Below are 19,828 nucleotides of genomic sequence, written 5' to 3' on the forward strand. Positions count from 1 at the left end.
TTAATATTTGTATAGGGAGCCAGGTGGACCTCTCAAGAGCTAAATGCTGAAAGTGTGTATATTCTACCCAATGAGAACTCATTTACATGATTAAGTCATCACATGTACACCACGCCCACTTCTTGGACCTCTTACAGGCATGATTGCCTAAGCTTGGAGAAAAGGCCTTGGTAGCAAGCAAAGTAACAGGTAGGTTTTTTCTTTTTTTGGTGGGGTGTTGATGTTTCTTAAGTCTGTCTCTGCCTCTGTTTTTTTGCAATGACAACTACATGCACTCAGAATCAAATGCAAGAACGTTCACATAAAGGAAATACAGTAGTTAACATTGAGCACATGTTGCTAATGCTAGCGCTAATGCTAGCGCTAATGCTAGCGCTAATGCTAAAATAGCAGTACATCATGACTGAGACCTGAAAGTTTTAAAAAGAGAATCCATGAAGCCTGAAGCCCTCACTGCTCTAGCCTAACTGCATATTGGCTGATAGTGTCATATTTAGCTCTGCAGCAAAGATTAAAATGTTCATGAGGGATTTTCCTGTGGTAGCTATGGGACAGGTGTTAAATTTGTACTTGAAGGAACTGACTTTATTTCCATGCGCATAGTTCAGCATGTATAAAAGAAATTAAGGCTTAATGTTATAAAAAAAAGGTTTTCTTGATTTCTTTGTTATTCAATATAACCCTATTTTTTTTATACACAAATATAAATATTTGTACTTTTCTTACAGTCTCATCCTGAACATTACCAAATTTTATGCATGCACTGTTATAATATTGATTTTATTTAAAGATATTTGAATACATAAATTTACTTATACATAAGTGTGATCAACAAAAACTTATGACTTTACATTTGTTGTGATAGAGCCAAAAATGGAAAGAAAAAAACAAAAGATAAGAAAGAAAAAACCAAGGATTCAAACAACACCTGATCATACATCAAGTCATGTCTCGGCCCCTGAAGAGTTGACAACAGAGGTAAGATGGACAGTATGTGTTGAAGTCATTTTTGTTAGTAGTTAGTAGCTGCAACTTTTTGTTTTCAAAGAAAAGAGTTGATATAGTAAGCAATGACTGACATTAATTTAGTGTAATAATACTGTACTTTAGTAATCTTTAGTAGAGGTTGTGTATTTTGTAGTTATTACATGTATTTTTATTTAAATTCCTTTATTTTTGCACTTGATGCCATACACACAAATTACAAACTTAAACTGTGTGGGGTCTTTTTGTGAAAACCTTCCCCCAACTTTTTCCTGACTGGCTTGACTTTTACACACACAAGTTTCTAGCTGCTCTTTATGGGGCCCTCCCGTCTGCTAATTACCTTTTGTCTTGGTTTTTAACTCTAAGGTTAACATGTCTTCTTAGAACTTCATGGATTCTCTTCTTAACACTGTCTCTTCATCATCTGTTTGGTTTTACAGACTTTTCTTAACTCTTTTTCAGAGTATTTTCATGGAAACGCTTTTTAAATGCACACTATTCCTTTAAAAAATGCTATATTGTCATATTAAATGTTCTTAGACTATGTATCTAGCCTTAATTATAAAGTGTTTACAAAAACTTTTGTATTAAGGTAAAGTCATGCAACTATAAAGTGCTTAGTCTCTGTTTCCCTTTTTGTTCTGTAGGTGGTGGCACTCAAACATGGAGACACCAGAACTGGGGCAAAGAAACTTTCACCTGATCAAACATCAAGTCATGTCTTGGCCTGTCAAAAAATGACAACAGAGGTAAGGTGGACAATACTTGTTGTAATCATTTGCACTAGTAATCATACTGCAACTTGGAAATGTTTTCACAGAAAAGAGTTGACATAGTTAGCAATGACTGACATTCATATAGTGTAGTAATACTGTACTTAAGTAACCTTTGGTAGAGGTTTTGTATTTTGCAGTTACTGGATGTATTTTTATTTAAATTCCTTTATTTTTGCAGTTGATGCCTTACACACAAATTACAAACCCTAACTTTGTGGGGTCTTTTTGTGAAAACCTTCCCACAACTTTTTCCTGACTGGCTTGACTTTTACACACACACAAGTTTCTAGCTGCTCTTTATGGGGCCCTCCCGTCTGCTAATTACCTTTTGTCTTGGTGTTATCTCTAAAGTTAACATGTCTTCTTAGAATTTTATGGATTCTCTTCTTAAAACTGTCTCTTCATCATCTGTTTGGTTTCACAGACTTTTCTTAACTCTTTTTCAGAGTATTTTCATGAAAACGCTTTTTTAATGCACACTATTCCTTTAAAAAAATGCTATATTGTCATATTAAATGTTCTTAGACTATGTATCTAGCCTTAATTATAAAGTGTTTACAAAAACTTTTGTATTAAGGTAAAGTCATGCAACTATAAAGTGCTTAGTCTCTGTTTCCCTTTTTGTTCTGTAGGGGTTGGCACTCAAGCCTGGAGACACCAGACCTGGGGCAAAGAAACTTTCACCTGATAAAAAAGCTAGTTATGTCTTGGCCCATCAAAAAAAGGCAACAGAGGTAAGACGGACAGTACTTGTTGTATTCATTTGTGTTAGTAGTTAGTAGCTGAAACTTAGCAATGTTTTCAAAGAAGAGTTGACATAGTTAGCAATGACTGACATTCATATCGTGTAGTAATACTGTACTTAAGTAACCTTTAGTAGAAGTTTTGTATTTTGCAGTTACTGCGTGTATTTTTATTTAAATTTCTTTATTTTTTTACTTGATGCCTTACACACAAATTACAAACCCGAGCTTTGTGGGGTCCTTTTGTGAAAACCTTCCCCCAACCTTTTCCTGACTGGCTTGACTTTTACACACACAAGTTTCTAGCTGCTCTTTGTGGGGCCCTCCCGTCTGCTAGTTGTCTTTTGTCTTGGTGTTATCTCTAAAGTTAACATGTCTTTCTTAGAATTTCATGGATTCTCTTCTTAAAACTGTCTACTCATCCTCTGTTTGGTTTCACAGACTTTTCTTAACTCTTTTTTAGAGAATTTTCATAGAAACACTTTTTCAATGCACACTTTTCCTTTAAAAAAATGCTATATTATCATATTAAACATTCTTAGACTATATATCTAACCTTAATTATAAAGTGTTTACAAAAATGTTAGTATTAAGTTAAAGTCCAGCAACTATAAAGTGCTTAATCCCTGTTTTCCTTTTTTTTTGTAGGTGGTGGTACTCAAACCTGGAGACACCAAACCTGGGGCAAAGAAACTTTCACTTGGTAAAAAACCTAGTCATGTCTTGGCCCGTCAAAAGATGACAACAGAGGTAAGGTGGACAATACTTGTTGTAGTAATTTGTGTTAGTAGTTATTAGGGGTGTCACGATTCTCCAAATCCTCGATTCGATTGCATTTTCGATTCTAAGGTCACGGTTCGATTCGATTCTCGATTTTTACATTTGTTCTTTTTTAAACACAGATTGTCATTTTTTTAAAACTAGACTTTAATGCAATAGAATATCTGACCTTTGTTTGCAATGTAACACACTACACTGTCAAATTTAAAACGTTTATTAACAAAATAATGGAACAATAACTTATATCTTTAGTCAATTAAATTTTTTAAAATAAACTGGCTTCAAGTTTCTATTTTGTAAGTGCAGCCTTCTTCAAAAAAGATGACATTCAAGTTCAAAACAAAACAAACAAAAACAATAAAACAGAGACATGTCCATAGTCTCTGAACAATTAAGTGTCTTAAACTTTTTCTGAACATAAACATGTACCACACTGATAACTACTTTTTATCCCCTGAGAATGATGACTGTATTCTTCCATATTTTTACAAGGTCTGCTCAGACCTTCAATAACTTTCTCTTTTACATTATTGTACACGGAGGGAATCCCCGTAGCTGAGAGGTGCGTTTACTGGGGATTTCGTAGCGGGGCTCTAACACGCTAATTAAATGCCTAAAACCGCAATTTTCGACCACCGAATAAGGTTGCATGTCCCCGCCTATAAATACTCCAACCGCACGCCTAATCGCATTTGCACGAGTTGAGTTGCTTGGAAGTTTAATTCCAAATGAAGACGGAAGAGTAGTTTGTGTAGTTGTTGGTTTACAGATGAATCTATGTTTTTGTTGTGCCTGCGTGATGCCCTGCATGTTAGTCGTGCTGTCCGTGAGAGAATACGGCACAAGCACATACAGCGCAGCTTGCAAACTGTTTTATTTATTTTTTTGTCGACAACGGGAAGGTTGTCAACATAACTCACTGGAAATCCAAAATACCTCCACACCAGCGACTTCGGTGAAAGAGGAGGAAATTAAAGTTCTGTCGATGGGTCTCCTGCATCTACAGTTACCATGCTATCTTTTGAGTGGCTGTTAGAGGAGGTTGACTCGCAGCACTTCTTTTTTTTTCTTTTTTAAACTTTATTAACAAATAGACTCGCAGTACTTTTTCCGCTTGGCAAGAAACCAGACGCAGCATGGGGGCGGGGCAGCATCGACGATTCCATTTTTTCATTCGAAGTTAGAGACTGTGACTTAATTTCGATCGATTTCGATTTAAAGTCGGAATCGTGACACCCCTAGTAGTTATACTGCAACTTGGCAATGTTTTCAAAGAAAAGTGATGATATTTTCAACAATGACTCAATTAAATTTAGTGTAGTAATACTGTACTTTAGTAACCTTTAGTAGAGGTTGTGTATTTTGCAGTCATTGCATGTATTTTTATTTACATTCTTTTATGTTTACACATACACACAAGTTACAAACCTGAACTTTATGGGGTCCTTTTGTGAAAACCTCCCCCCAACTTTTTCCTGACAGGCTTGACTTTTACACACACAAGTTTCTAGCTGCTCTTTATGGGGCCCTCCCGTCTGCTAATGATCTTTTATCTTGGTGTTATCTCTAAAGTTAACATGTGTTTCTTAGAACTTCATGGATTCTCTTCTAAAAATTGTTTATTTTTTATCTGTTTGGTTTCACAGACTTTTCTTAACTCTTTTTCAGAGTATTTTCATAGAAACGCTTTTTCAATGCACGCAATTCCTTTAAAAAATGCTATATTATCATATTAAACGTTTTTGGACTACATATCTAACCTAATTTATAAAGTGTTTACAAAAACTTTTGTATTATGGTAAAGTCAGGCAACTATAAAGTGCTTAATCTCTGTTTTCGTTTTTTTTTCTATAGGTCGTGGCACCTGAACCTGGAGACACCAGACCTTGGGCAAAGAAACTTTCACCTGATCAAACATCAAGTGAATTCTCGGCCCGTCAAAAAATGACAACAGAGGTAAGGTGGAAAATACTTGTTATAGTCATTTGTGTTATTACTTATAATACAACTTGGCAATGTTTTAAAAGAAAAGTGATGATGTTTTTAACAATGACTCAATCAAATTTAGTGTAGTAATACTGTAGTTCAGTAACCTTTAGTAGAGGTTGTATATTTCGCAGTCATTGCATGTGTTTTTATTTACTATCCTTTATTTTTGCACTTGATGCCTTACACACAAATTACAAACCTGAACTTTGTGGGGTCCTTTTGTGAAAACCTCCACCCAACTTTTTCCTGACTGGCGTGACTTTTACACACACAAGTTTCTAGCTACTCTTTATGGGGCCCTCCCGTCTGCTAATGATCTTTTATCTTGGTGTTACCTCTAAAGTTGACATGTCTTTCTTAGAACTTTATGGATTCACTTCTTAAAACTGTCTCATCATTCTCTGTTTGGTTTCACAGACTTTTCTTAACTCTTTTTCAGAGTATTTTCATAAGAACGCTTTTTCAATGCACCCAATTCCTTTACAAAAATGCTATATTTTCATATTAAATGTTCCTAGACTACATATTTAGCCTTAATTCTAAAGTGTTTACAAAAACTTTTGTATTAAGGTAAAGTCATGCAATTACAAGGTGATTGATCTCTGTTTTCATTTTTTTTTTTTTACTATAGGTGGTGGCACTCAAACCAGGAGACACCAGACATAAGACAAAGAAACTTTCACCTGATCAAACATCAAGTCATGTCTTGGCCCGCCAAAAAGTACGTTTTTTGTCAAAAAAAACTATTTAAAAAAATGCTTTTCAATGCACGCAATTCCTTAAAAAATGCTATTTTGTCACATTAAACATTCTTGGACTTAAAATCTAGACTTAATTATAAAGTTTTTCCAAAACCTTTGTATTAAGGTAAAATCAGGTCACTATAGACAGTCACTATAGTTAGTCACCATAAGGTTCTTAATCTCCTTTTCCTTTTTTTTTTCTATAGGTGGTGGCATTCAAAGCTGAAGACACCAGACCTGAGGCACAGAAACAATATTATTACACTTGGGTTTTTATATTATTCTTATTATTTTTAAGTATATTTTTTATACTTATTATTTTCTTTAAAAATTACTAATCTTGTATGAGTTACTGTAAATAACGATGTAAAAATCTGGCTATAAAGTAACTGTTAAAATGTTTGGTTAAAGTTTGTTTAGAAATACACATAAGGCTGCAAGCAAGTGGAAAGTAAGGAAATGTATGCTATGTGTTTCTGACAGTTTGCCTTTACAGCTGGTCTTAAAGGAACAATAAATCTAATTAAGAAACAAAAAAAAACGATTTTGGACCCTATATAGATACAAAACCTAAGAATATTTGTGTATGCAGCAAGTGGACCTCACAACAACTGAATGTTGGAAATGAACCCCATAAGTGACCAAAAAACTAACATAAACTTTTTAACATTCAAATTCGTTTAAACAAAAATGTTTTTTATGTTTGGTATTTTTTTATAGTGCTTCCTGATTTTTTTCACACCTCTAGCACCTTTACAAATGGTGGACCCCACAACTTGCTAAAAAACTGTTGGGCCCCTCAAAGGGGGAATGCAAGTATGTGTGTGTGTGTGTGTGTGTGTGTGTGTGTGTGTGTGTGTGTGTGTGTGTGTGTGTGTGTGTGTGTGTGTGTGTGTGTGTGTGTGTGTGTGTGTGTGTGTGTGTGTGTGGGGGGGGGGGGGGGGGGGGGGTGCGATGGGGGACTCACCTCTGACAAAGACATAAATGCTGATGGCAGTGATCCCATCAATGATGGCCTTAACATCTTTATAATAGCACTGGTAGTAGCCCGTATCTTTGCCTTGGGCAGCATGTAGCACCAGTCTCTTGCAGTACGGCCTCCCCGGCTGGCCGGGACACTCGCTGATCAAAGCCACCCTCTTCTGGGGCGCACTGGTGGTCATCAGTTGGTGCTGGCGGTCACGGATCGCCTGTCCAACCAGAGCTTTGTCAGGCCAGGCCCAAGCTAGCGTGTGCTGTCCCCTAAAAGAATCAATTGAAGTTTTCATTTTAGTTTTTTGGAAATATGCAGTAGATGGCAGATAATATTTTAAAATCCTTTCAGTCGCAGCAAATAATAAAGAATATGATTAAATCAAAGTAGCAGGCTTCAAAAAAACAAAAGAAAATAAAATCAGATAAAAACTTTACCTGGAGATTCACGATCCAATTGATCTTTCAAGAAGTTTTGATACTCAACATTATCGCCCTCTGAATGGATTGTGTGTGTGTGTGTCATTGCTCACACACCTGCTTACTCTGCCGCATAGAAATCCATTTATCTTAACCTGGAGGCATTATGAGCCTGACTACTCTGTGAAAACCGATCGCCATGCTGTCATCACCTGTTCTCATCAAACACAAATAAGCAGGATGACCAGGTCGGACTTATGGGATTTTTTCCTATTTTATTTTATAAGTAATTAAACTATTAAAAAAAAACATTGATTAGCTCAGAAAAAAACACTTTTCGGAGGCAAAACTGATGAAATCAAAAGTTGATACCCTGCCTAACCTACACTGCAGAAAAAACACTATGTGAAGCTGAGACTCTGACTGGAAAATGTCCAAAAGTACCACAATTTTTCCAATAAAAGCATTTTTCATCCATGGAAAGACAATGGATGTGGAGCAGCTTGGCAGCACAGAGCAGAGGTAAGATTACAGGGAGATGAATGCTCCATGTAAGAACAAATTCATACTGGGTACTGGCTCTAATACAGTATTTTTTTTAAAGCCAATGGTGTTCCAGAACAGGAATGTGTGAGATGATGTGTGAGCATCCATGCTGTTTTATTTGATTTAAATGAAGGAGCAGTAACCCATGAAAATTCCCATTAAATCAGCTATAGAGGATTGGAAAAACTCAATTTTCAGCAATAAGGTTGTCTTCTCATAGTCAATTAAAAGAAATATTAAAAAAAAAATCAAAGCCTGCTTGAGTGATAAATCAGATGAGCCCAAATAAAACAAAAACCAAGCCATACTCATACCTGCATGTAATGGAGAGCGTGTCACTGACTTGAACCACGCGATCGTCTCCAGGGCCGTCGAGGATGGGTGGAGTCATAGACAATCCCACCACCAGCCCTGAGGGATGAAACGCAGCATCTGAGTTGAGTTCATGCAACAGGAGTTAATAAGTACATATAGTGCTGGTAGGCAGAAAAATCAAATCTCTCACAGTTTCTTCACATTTATAGACTTTGAGTAACTCTGCACTGAAAGAGGTTGCCGCTTCGAGCTGGAATAGCCTCCAGAAAGAGGAACCAAAGCTCACTCTGAGGGTGAGGCAACGCCATTCGGAGAGCCCCAATCTGTACAGCCGTAAAAATCATTTACACTTTGATTTATTACCCATGCATTGGCTTGTGCTTTAATATGGCTGGAGTGCCCCCCAGCTCCCTTTAGGGCAGTGTTGCACTTTAGTCAGACTCCACACCTAAAAATGTATAAAATTGCCAGCATGACCCACCTGGACTTCATTACAAACGGACCTTATGATACTGTAGAGGATTTATGCTCCTTAAATGATGATCTCATTCAAAAATGTGAGTCATTTCATAAAATAACAGTCTATAGTTTCCACTTTTCAAAGAAAAATGTCAGGAAAATTGATGTGAACCGGCGTAAACGAACAAAAGCCTGACACGTCACATAGCGGACGCTTTCATCAGAGTCATGAAACCGGTCAGAGCGGACAGCTCTGGACGGATGAGAATCTTGTCCACAAACATCAGTCCTCCGACACATCCTGCTGTCCGGGGAGCACAATGGAGCAAAGTTGGTCTTCTCTAAATATTTTCACACTTGTGTTTATAGTAAAGGCTGATCCCAGTGGAAGGCTGATCAACTCAAGGTCCATCCAAGACTGTGAACACTCAAAAACAGACCCCAGTGTGGACACTACAGTAATCGGATACAATTTGGTCCAGGCGCATGTTGAAATCAGACATGTTTGCTCACATCTGGCTCACATCTGTGTAATTAGTCCTGGACTCGCTGCTGATAATGAAGATCACACTCTCAAAGACAGGACAGAGGTCCAGGTTCAAACAGCTGTCATGGTTTTTTTAGGATTGGTTGAGACACAAATCGTATCTCCTGCCTTTATGACCACCCTCTGTGTTGTATTGAGGTTCTGAGTGAAGTTTAAACTTTGAGTTTTGGGTAAATCTTTGCACAATGTGAGCTGGAGCTTCATATTTACTTGACAGATGATGGATTTTCTCTTGGGAAACCAGAAGTGTGTTCAAAAAGTGCTGGTAGATTTTAATCATGTAAATAACAGAAAGTATTTGCAGTCAAAACACAAACAGGGTCGGGGCAAATGCAGCAGATGTCTTCTGAACGTCGGATTGAAAGATAGCAGCAGTCCACTAATAGCTCCCGGTTTGGCACCCAGCAGGGGGTTCCTTCCTCCACTTCCCCTCCCCTCAGCTCTCGGGGGAAGAGGTTGAGGATCGCCAGCGCTTTGTCTGAGCTGCGGTGTATTCCCCCCCCCCCCCCCCCCATCTCAACCCCTCCACAGCTTTGTCTGCATTTTCTCACACCTTAAATCTGTGAAGCTAAACGTGTGATAAACTGCAAGCCTTGCCAAGACATGCGACAAGGGAGAAAGGAAGTCCCTGGTGGGACGCCTTTCACGATTTTAGGAAAAGCAAACTTCCCTCAAGCACTACAAAGAAACTGGCTCACATGCGGACCGCCCCAGGAAAGGAAGACCAAGAGTCACCTCTGCTGCGGAGGATAAGTTCATCCGAGTCAGCAGCCTCAGAAATGGCAGGTTAACAGCAGCTCAGATTAGAGAGCAGGTCAATGGCACACAGAGTTCTTGCAGCAGACACATCTCTATAACAACTGTTAAAAGGAGACTGTGTGAATCAGGCCTTCATGGTAGAATATCTGCTAGTAAACCACTGCTAAAGAAGGGCAAGAAGCAGAAGAGACTTGTTTGGACTAAAGAACACAAGGAATGGACATTAGACCAGTGAAAATCTGTGCTTTGTTCTGATGAGTCCAAATTGGAGATTTTTGGTTCCAACCAAAAATGTGCGTGCATGCGTGCGTATATATATATATATATATATATATATATATATATATATATATATATATATATATATATATGTGCACACATGTTCCTGTATATTATTCCAGCCACTTGATTGTGGTGCTCCATGTATGCTTTCCCTGCCAGCATCTTAGATCCTGCAGTTATGTCCTGGATTGTTTCAGGCGCCTCTTTGCACAGCCTACACCTTGGGTCTTGTCGGGTGTGGTAGATCTATCGCTCTGGTGCTCAGGACTTGTTCTGAGCTGCCAGGATGAGCGCTTCAGTGCTGTCCTGTAGGCCAGCCCTTTCTAGCCATTGGTAGGACTTCTTGATATCAGCCACTTCAGTTATGGTCCGGTGGTTTGTCCTCCCATGACGATCTGTCCTCCAGCACTGTATCCTCTGCTTTCCATTGCCTGAGACATTCACTGAGCACACTGTCAGTTGGGGCCTTGAGCTCGATGTACTCATGCATCTTGGATGTTTCATCCTGGATAGTGGCTTCTACGCTCACTAGTCCTCGGCCTCCTTCCTTGCAGCTAGCATACAGTCTCAGGGTGCTGGATTTGGGATGGAACCCTCCATGCAGGGTGAGGAGCTTTCGTGTCTTAACATCCGTGGTCTGTATCTCTTCCTTTGGCCATCTTATTATTCCTGCAGGGTATCTGATAACTGGCAGTGCGTTGCCTTTTTTTTGCCCGGGTCTTATTTTTGCATTGAGCTGGCTTCTGAGGACTTGCCTTACTCGTTGGAGGTATTTAGCTGTTGCAGCTTTCCTTGTTGCCTGCTCCAGGTTGCCATTTGCCTGCGGAATTCCAAGGTACTTGTAACTGTCCTCGATGTCTGCTATTGTTCCTTCTGGGAGTGAGACCCCTCCTGTGTGGACTACCTTGCCTCTCTTTGTCCCCATCCGGCTGCATTTCTCGAGCCCGAATGACATCCCAATGTCAGTACTGTAGATCCTGGTGGTGTGGATCAGGGAGTCAGTGTCACGCTCGCTCTGAGCATATAGCTTGATGTCATCCATGTAGAGGAGGTGACTGATGTTGGCCCCATTTCTGAGTCGGTATCCATAGCCAGTCTTGTTGATTTTTTTTGGCTGAGGGGGTTCAGACCTATGCAGAACAGCAGTGGGGACAGAGCATCACCTTGGTATATCCCACATTTGATGGACACTTGTGCAAGTGGCTTCCCATTGGCTTCAAGGGGGGTTTTCCACAGCTTCATTGAGTTTCCTATGAAGGCTCTTAGAGTCCTGTTGATGTTGTACAGCTCCAAGCATTCAGTGATCCACGTGTGTGGCATTGAGTCATAGGCCTTCTTGTAATCAATCCAGGCTGTGCACAGGTTGGTGTGTCGTGACCTGCAGTCTTGAGCGACTGTTCTGTCGACCAGGAGTTGGTGTTTGGCTCCTCTGGAGTCTCTACCAATGCCCTTCTGTGTGTTACTCATGAATTGATCCATGTGCCTATTTATCTTGGTTGCAATGATGCCTGACATGAGCTTCCATGTTGTGGAGAGACAGGTTATTGGCCGGTAGTTGGATGGGACTGCACCCTTTGAGGGATCCTTCTGGATCAGGATTGTTCGCCCTTCCGTTAGCCATTCGGGGTGAGTCCCATCTCTTAGCAGCTGGTTCATTTGTGCTGCCAGGCGCTCGTGGAGTGCGGTAAGCTTCTTTAGCCAGTAGGCATGTATCATGTCAGGGCCCGGTGCTGTCCAGTTCTTCATACCTGAGACTCTTTCTTGGATGTCTGCCACTGTGATGGTTACTGGATTCTGTTCAGGGAGGTTGCTATGTTCTTTTCTCAGAGATACCACTGGGCATTGCTGTTATGTGCTGTCTCTTTCTCCCATATACTTTTCCAGTACTGTTCAGTTTCTAGCCTTGGTGGGTCTGCTCGGCTGTTTTGACCCTGCCACTGAGCGTACACTTTTGCAGGTTGAGTTGCGAAGAGCCTGTTTATTCGTCTGGCTTCATTGTCTCTTGTGTACCTCTTTAGGCGGCTGCTCAAGGCTAGGAGCCTTTGTTTGGCAGTTTCCAGTGCTTCGGGTATGGGCATCTGGCTGTATCTCTTAGGTACTTGCTTTCTCATTGTACCTCTTTTTGCCTCTGTCAGCTTGCTCACATCCTTCCGAGTTGCCTTGATTTTGGCCTCTAACTGTTGCTTCCATGGTGGGTACTGTTTTCTTCCATGGTTGCTCTTATAGCCAAGCATCTCAAGGATCACTGCTGCTGAAGTGTAAACCAGTAAATTGGTTTCTGTGATGGTAGTGGTAGGAATTGCCCTCAATGCTTCATTCGCAGTTTCCAGTAGACTTTCAGGCGGTACATCACTTAACCGTTGTAGCTGGTGTCGGGATTGCCTAGTGCTCATTCTAGACATGATCTTGTCTTTCAGGTCAGGTGCCGCGGGGTTTTCTGCATCCTCAAATGGACCCCAAGTTCCTTACTTTAATATTTTTTATTTTAAGGTTTTGTGTAATCTTAAACTAAAAAAGGATACAAACCAAATAGATTGACTTTTACAAAGGTGTTATCCCTTCATTCTGCAGTGACTATTGGCTTTGGAGAGCTTATTAAGTTTCTGAATGTCATACACTCTCGGCTCTCGTAACAACTGCATTTCCTTCCAAACTCAATACTAATGGAAGGTTGGCGAGAATCCTTTTTTTGGGGGGGGGGAGAGTTAAAGGGCAAAAATAGTCAAATGAAGCTCAATAAAAGTTGGAAAACATGTACCATAAGCCCTCTGGTGAAGTCACCATTACCGGATCTGTCACCGGCAAATTGGAAAAAGGAGAGATTAATTATGTGGTGGGGGGAGAAGTGTAGCATCCAGGACACATTAAGCCCACTTTGATTCCTATACAGCAGCTTAAAAAAGGGCAAATATAATTAAAATAAAAGTGAAACATCCATTTACAGTTGCTGCGTTTCAGCTTAAACTTTGACCAAATTGTGCCATTAAACTGAAGAACTGAAGAGTTTTGAGAAAACATAAGGACCTGTTCTTAAAGATGCTGCTGCACTCAAAGGGTTGGATTGTCACACTAATGGCTTCTGACAAGTATCACTGTCTGCCTAAATGGGATCGAAAGCGCATTGCTCATGAGCTGCACGCTGTTTTACAGCCACAGTTTCCTCTGATGATAACTGCAAAGCTTCCTCACACAGAGAAATGATGAAGGTGGGTGTTGATGAGCAAGATGGGATGTTGACAAATTTGTGATGCTCAAAAGGAGAATCAGATTAATGCTTTGTGTAGCATAAACTTTCAAAAAATAGTATTCCTAAATCCTTTTTTTTCCTCTTTACTTTCTGTATTAAATTTTGTTGTAAAACTAATTACTTTAATGCTGAAAACAGCAGTAAGCACACAGATAAATGTATTTTTAATGCTTTTTGTGAACGCTTCATTTGGTTTCACAAGGACAATTCTCAGTAATTCCAACAACTGTCCTAATATGAAGAAGTCTAATGTGATTTTCAAGTATGATCCTGGAATAAAGGTTGAGTTAGAGCACATAGGATGTGAAATGATATTGTGTTTGCCCTCGGATGGAGACTGACTGACTGAGCTGTGAGCTAAATGCCTGTTGTAGTTGGGTCTCTGATGGATGTTTGCCTCCCAATCTGCTGAAAGATCACACACTGATGGCTGAGAAGTGAAATTCAAACCCTTTGAAATGTCAAGACGTGACTGACGAGCCCTGCGAGAAAAAGCACAGGGCGCAGCGAGGTGGAGTGGTTTGCCGGAGGAAGAGGGGAAGGTGTAAAAAACATTTGCTACAAATGGGAAACACTGAGACTGAAACGCTCCAACATACAGTAGATGTCACACTCATGTAACAGATCCTTTATCCTGAGGAGCTTGAGACAAATGTGTTCCAAGATTTTTCATACATTAAATCAGCACATTTTGACTAATCTCTGCTTCCAATTGTATAAACTGAAGGGATGAACTTGAATAGAAAGTGGCTGCAAAAATACTGTCAGTCTGTCTTAAAGTCCATCCATCCAGTCCTATTTGGGGCTGCTGGAGCCTATCCTCATTACTGATGGACAAAAATGGGATACACTTTGAACAATTTCCCAGTCGGTCGCAGGGCCAGACAATCGCACACTCACACCAGTGAAGCATGTTTTGGACTGAAGAACGAAGCTGGAGTTCCCAGAGAAAAACCCACACATGCACAGCTAGAGCGTGAACAGAAAGGACTCAGCCGGGATTTGAACCAGAGCCTTCTTACTGGGAGGCAAAAGCGCCAACTATTATCCCACCATGCAGCCCTTGTCTTTCTTATGAGAGAGTAGAAATGCAGGCAAAAAAAATTTTAAGCATCAAATTATATGAAATGGGATAAAAAGCATTTTGTAAGCTGGAATTGTTTATTTCTTTGGTTATTTTCTATTGATTATTGTCCCAGCTGCTCCTGTTCTTCCACAAGCAAAACCAAAGAATGATACCCCTCTCCCACAGTGACCACTAAAAGGATTATTGACAAAACATCCTTCAGTTTTTTAAATGAAATTATTTTTAGGATAGTCATTTTGATTTAGTTCATATAAATTCAATTCATGACAAATCCTGCCTGCTACACTCTTTTTCTCTCAAGGTTTTAAAAGTCAGAAGCCAAAATCTTTAAATACTTTCTTTTTTTTTAGCAAAAGCTGAAAAAAAGTGCAGTTAATTTGCAATTTCTGAAAATTTATTTTAAAAGAAATTGACTTTTTGAAACTGAGTTTTCTTCTGCCTGGGTGCTAAAACTTTTTTGAAATAATCTAAGTTGTATTTAAAAATCTATTCAACTGTGCTCTTCTTAGGTGTTGAATTTCGAGAACTGAACTAGTTCAGAGCCACGTAAAAAGTCAGTTTGCTGTGGCTTCCTAGATTAGTTGGACTCTCCTGTTCCAGATGTCCATACATTTGGATATTCAGCCCAACATAGACGTTTAACTTTCAAAAGTTATTGCTTTCTGTCAGCTCCCTGAATGCCTTAAAAAATGATCCATTAGTCATTGTTTAGATTGTGTCAAACACACTCATCGCTTCAATGTACATTTATGTGAATTGAATGCCATTGAAAAAGCAAACACATCAATTCACAGAGGTTCATGGCTGATATCTTGACATGATAATAAACACATTTCTACGCCATGACCTTTTGAGCTGCTTCCCATGACGGATGGTTACAGCTGTTATCGCTAACTTCCCTGATTTATACCAGTTTATATAAGAAACTCAGTGAGAAGTGAGGGCCCATGTATTCTTCACCCTACCATACATTTGTTATTTCTTGCTTTTTTCTTGTTTTTCGGTTAAGATCAAAAGCCGTTACCTCCTATTGATCAATAACAGAAACTGGGTTTTAATTGCCCATCGCCTCTAATGTTCTGATCATACCTGCTGTCTAACGTTTGTATTTAGCCTTGGAACTTTTCAAATTGCTTTGATTTAGTTGCCACCCATGGAAACTGTCTGGATTAATGAAACCCTTTAGCTCTTGCTTGCTCTGGTCCACCATCTCCATCTTGAAACTCTCCTTTGGAGATGCGTCATCTTCAAAGACTAATATTTTATTTTACGATGTTAAAATGTTCTTCATTTGTTCTGTGGTCATCTTTTTAGGCCTTAAGTTTATTTTGTGTCAGTTTTTTTAAGGTGGTCCCTGTCTGCCTGTGATTTTTGGTTTTTCTGCTTTTTCATCTTTTTTTTTGTCAAAATTCTACATAAATGTAAACAATTTATTTTTATTTTTTTTTTTTTTTTTTTTTTTAACTTGTCCTGTCCAACAGCTAGGCAAACAGATGAGAGCTGAGGGCCTCTTGTGTTGGACATATTTTATTCTAACAAGAGGGGTTATTCATCTTCAGACAAACCAAAGGTATGTCTGAATAAACCCCTTTTGTAATTGAGGCCAAACTTTATTAATTTCAATCATGTTTGAAAATCTTTGGTGTTGGACCGGACGGAAAAGGAAAGAGGGGAACAAGAAAGAGGGACGTTAGAGAGAGGGGGGGGTAGGAGGGTGATAATAGGAGGGGAAGGGGGGTAAGACCATGAAGCAGCATAGAGCAGGCAGGTTTACTGGTTGTTTATCGTTACGGTACGGTTCAAATGTAGTACAAAAAGGGCGGGGCCTGTTCACACACACTCAAATATTATCAACACACCTGCTAGCCGCAGAAATGTCCACATGTCAACATGCACACAAAACAGATAGTGTTCACGAACGCATACTTATGCCTTTAAACCAACTAGTGTGAAATCTTTCATTCATTCAATCATGCAAACTATTAGTGCAAAGGTGAGCTAACACCTGTGCTCAGGTGAGTGTTTATGTTCTTCTAAAATGGATGGTGGAATGTGAAAAGAAGGAGGAGGAGCGCCCAGCCACCCCCACACCCATACCCCCGCCGCAGCAGCAGCGGCAGCCGGAATTCCCCCAGCGCCACACGGGAACAGGCAGGGAACAACCGCCCCCCGGGCGACCAAGACCGCCACCCAGGCCAGGGCCAGCAGGACCGCCGCGAGGCCCCCAGAGCCAGAGAGCAGGGAGGCGCAGAGGGAAAGAGAGCGCCGCCCCAGCCCAGCCAGGAAAGCAGCCCCCCGCCGCGCCGGAAGAGCCCAACGCAGGGCCCCACCGGAGAGGGACGCCCACAGCCCCAGACGAGCACCCCACCACCACCCAGGAGTTCCGGGCATCCCCCCGCCCCGACCCCAGGTACGAGCCAGGACCCCCCAAGGGAGACCCGCTCCGCACTCCAGGCAGCCACCCACCCGGCCCACGGTTGGTCCAGGTAGGAGCAAGGCAGGGGCCCGCCGCCCCCGCCCAGGAGGGGGGAACCCCGGGGAAAAAAGGGCGGCCCATAAGGGATGTTATAAATATGGCCCGACCAGGCTCGGCCATGTTGGAAGTTTGGCGGGGCCCAGCGCCCAGGGGCAAGGACCAGGACCCACCCCCCAGGGACACGAACACCCCCGGCTCAGGTGTAATATGAACCCCCCCACCGTGCGGAGAGAGCACCGCCAGGCCCAGGGAGCCGGCACCCAAGGGACACGGCCGCCATCGCCAAGGGGCCCACACCCCCCACCAGGGACGGGGTAGGGGACAGATGGACCCAGGTCCCACCTTCCTTGTAAAATGTGTGTGCGTGTATGGGTGTTTGAGAGGGTGTTTGTGTGCATGTGTGTGTGTTTATGTTTGAATGTATATATTGAAGGGGGAGGGGTGTGTGTACTAAGGGGGGTGCAGTTAAAATTGGCGAGTAGGGCACTAAGGGGACATCTCCTGATTACTCACAGTGATGTCCCCTCACCCTCCACACCAAGGGGCCCTAAATGTCTAAGGTGCGGTTAAAATTGGCGGGTAGGGTGCCAGGAGGACATCTGCTGCTTGCTGGCAGTGATGTCCAAGCACCCCCCCTACCAAGGACCCTACGTGTCTAAGGTGCAAATAAAACCGAAAGAGGGGGGGCCCACTCCATACGGCAACCATAGGAGGGGGGCCACTCCCAAGTAGCCCCCCCCCAAGGCGCATCGCAGGCTAAACCCCCCACCCCCTCACCATAATATGAGGTTATATAAGGAAGGGGGTAAGTTGGGGACAGCTGGTAGACTGTCCCCCGGTGGTCAAACAGCCGTCCCCCAGCCCACCCCCAGCAAAGGGGCCAGGGCCACCCAGCCCAGGGGCCCACCCCCGGAGGCGCCGACACCCCAGGCCCGGCACCACCCACCCCACACAGAGAGAGAGGAGCCAGAAAGCGTCGCCCCCCCCCGGAGCAAGCCCAGGCCCCCACCCCCAGACGCCGGCCCTAGAAGAGCTCTGGTCAGGCCTCGACGGGACCGAGGAGGCCAACCGGCCGAGGCAACCACTGATTGCCTCAGCGGAGACCCCGACCCGCTAGCCCCCCCGACCCGTACTAATAATGGGCCCCCCCTCCCCCCCAGAACGCCCCCCCACAGGACAGGGCCGACAAGCCCCCCACCCCACCCCACCCCAGACCCCGCAGCCGAAGCGGGTGACACCCAGAGCGACCGGGGGCCCCGAGAGGGTTGTCCCGTCCCGTCCCAGAGCCAGGGAAGGGCCGATCCCAGCCCCAGGTGCAGATGGGCAGCCCATCCGGCGCCGCTGGGCCCCCCCCACCCGAGCAGGGCCCCCCGCCAACCCCCCCCAGCACAGGCAAAGGGACCACCCCCCCAAGCCAAGCCAGACCACCACCCCACCCCCCCACCACGCACCCCCACACCCAAGCCCAGAGGACCACGCAGCGCCCCAGCCCGCCCCACCCAGGCACCGGACCCGACCCCCCGACCAACGGAGCCCCCCACCGCCCCCGCCAGGCACCGGAAGCCCCGACCCCCACCCCAAACCACGGCAGAAGGGCAAGGAGCAGCGACGACCAGGCCCTCCACCCCCTAAGTCATGGAGTCCACCACAGGAGACCAGAGAGACTGAATTCTTTCAAAGTTACTTGAGCTTTGGGCTGACATTTTTTCCAAGCTGATATGATCAAACAGCAGATTTCTGTGTTGACTTATGTTTATATTTTTCTTGTTTTTCCAATTTATTAAAATAGTTTTTTTGGCAATACAAAGAGTTATGAAAATGATAGATGCTAATCCTTCTTCTATATCGATGGCACTCATGTCACCAAGCACACAAAGTGACGGTGAGGCAGTGATTGAAACCTTAAGCCAGACTGATAAATCGGCACATACCTGCTGCCAGAGAGCCCTGACAGGAGTGCAGAACCACAGTGCGTGCATGTAGCTGTCGGGTAGATTATTATCACAGTGCTCGCAAATGTCTGAGTTACTGAGACCCATCTTGAACATCCTCTGTCCAGTGTAGTAAATTCTGTGAAGAGTTTTGAGATGGATTAGCTGCAGATTTGGACTTTTTGTCAGTTTAAAGGTGTTTAGACAAAGTTCTGACCAGAAGCTTTCATCTGTGCTGATGCTCAAATCTGCATCCCATTTTTTTGTTGGAAGGGCAATATTGTTATCTAAATTACATAAAAGTTTGTATATTTTGGGGAGAGTTCTATTCATTGAAAAATTAATCAGAGTGGTAACTACATCTGGTAGCTTTAAATCGTCGTCTTTAATTTTATACTTTTTAGTAATACTTGATTTAAGTTGCTGATATTCCAAGAAGTTATTTATTCCATGTTTGTCTTGAAGTTCCTGGGGGGTTATGAATCTTCTATCAATAATTACGTGCTCTAGTTGTTTTATGCCCCCTGCTTGCCAAGCTGGGAAGTGAATCATTTTTTTGTTAATAAGGATGTCCGGGTTGTTCCAGATGGGTGTCATTTTGCACGGTTGAATTGATGATTTTGATATTTTGAGAAATTCCCACCAGGCTGTTAAGGTGGCATTTATATTAATGCTTTTGAAACAATCCTGTTTTTTAACTGTTTGGCTAATAAATGGTAGCTGTGACAGGTTGATCTTTCCACATAACACCTGTTCCAAGTCTAACCAT

The 19,828-nt window shown here is 42.3% G+C and overlaps 2 protein-coding genes across 6 annotated transcripts in view; one reads left to right on the forward strand and one right to left on the reverse strand.

The window, feature by feature from the left end:
- flt4 (fms related tyrosine kinase 4) overlaps nt 1-19,828 on the reverse strand; it is a 75,963-nt gene that overhangs the window by 34,202 nt on the left and 21,933 nt on the right. For all 4 annotated transcript variants that reach the window (XM_023958954.1, XM_023958953.1, XM_023958955.1 and 1 more), the window contains 2 exon segments: nt 8,271-8,367; nt 6,986-7,260 (listed from right to left, as the gene is read on the reverse strand). In XM_023958954.1, coding sequence (XP_023814722.1) covers nt 6,986-7,260; nt 8,271-8,367 — 372 coding nt within the window.
- Nucleotides 107-6,903, forward strand: LOC111948023. 2 transcript variants are annotated; one of them, XM_023959284.1, is made up of 8 exons: nt 107-189; nt 866-978; nt 1,635-1,736; nt 2,396-2,497; nt 3,155-3,256; nt 5,141-5,242; nt 5,907-5,996; nt 6,225-6,903. In XM_023959284.1, exons 2-8 carry the CDS (start codon nt 874-876, stop codon nt 6,354-6,356), a joined length of 735 nt encoding a protein of 244 aa, XP_023815052.1. In that variant the 5' UTR covers nt 107-189; nt 866-873; the 3' UTR covers nt 6,357-6,903. The 2 variants fall into 2 exon arrangements, with proteins under 2 accessions (XP_023815052.1, XP_023815051.1); XM_023959283.1 differs by lacking the exon at nt 107-189 and having other exon boundaries at nt 474-978.

This window comes from Oryzias latipes, chromosome 10 (genome assembly GCF_002234675.1).
Source record: "Oryzias latipes chromosome 10, ASM223467v1".
Classification (NCBI taxonomy): Eukaryota; Metazoa; Chordata; class Actinopteri; order Beloniformes; family Adrianichthyidae; genus Oryzias; species Oryzias latipes.

Bases quoted from the DNA above. Each gene is read 5' to 3' on its own strand.
- LOC111948023 (XM_023959284.1), top strand. From the start codon at position 874: ATGGAAAGAAAAAAACAAAAGATAAGAAAGAAAAAACCAAGGATTCAA. The intron at 979-1,634 runs GTAAGATGGACA...TTTGTTCTGTAG, and splicing joins CTGAAGAGTTGACAACAGAG to GTGGTGGCACTCAAACATGG. The intron at 5,243-5,906 runs GTAAGGTGGAAA...TTTTTACTATAG, and splicing joins GTCAAAAAATGACAACAGAG to GTGGTGGCACTCAAACCAGG.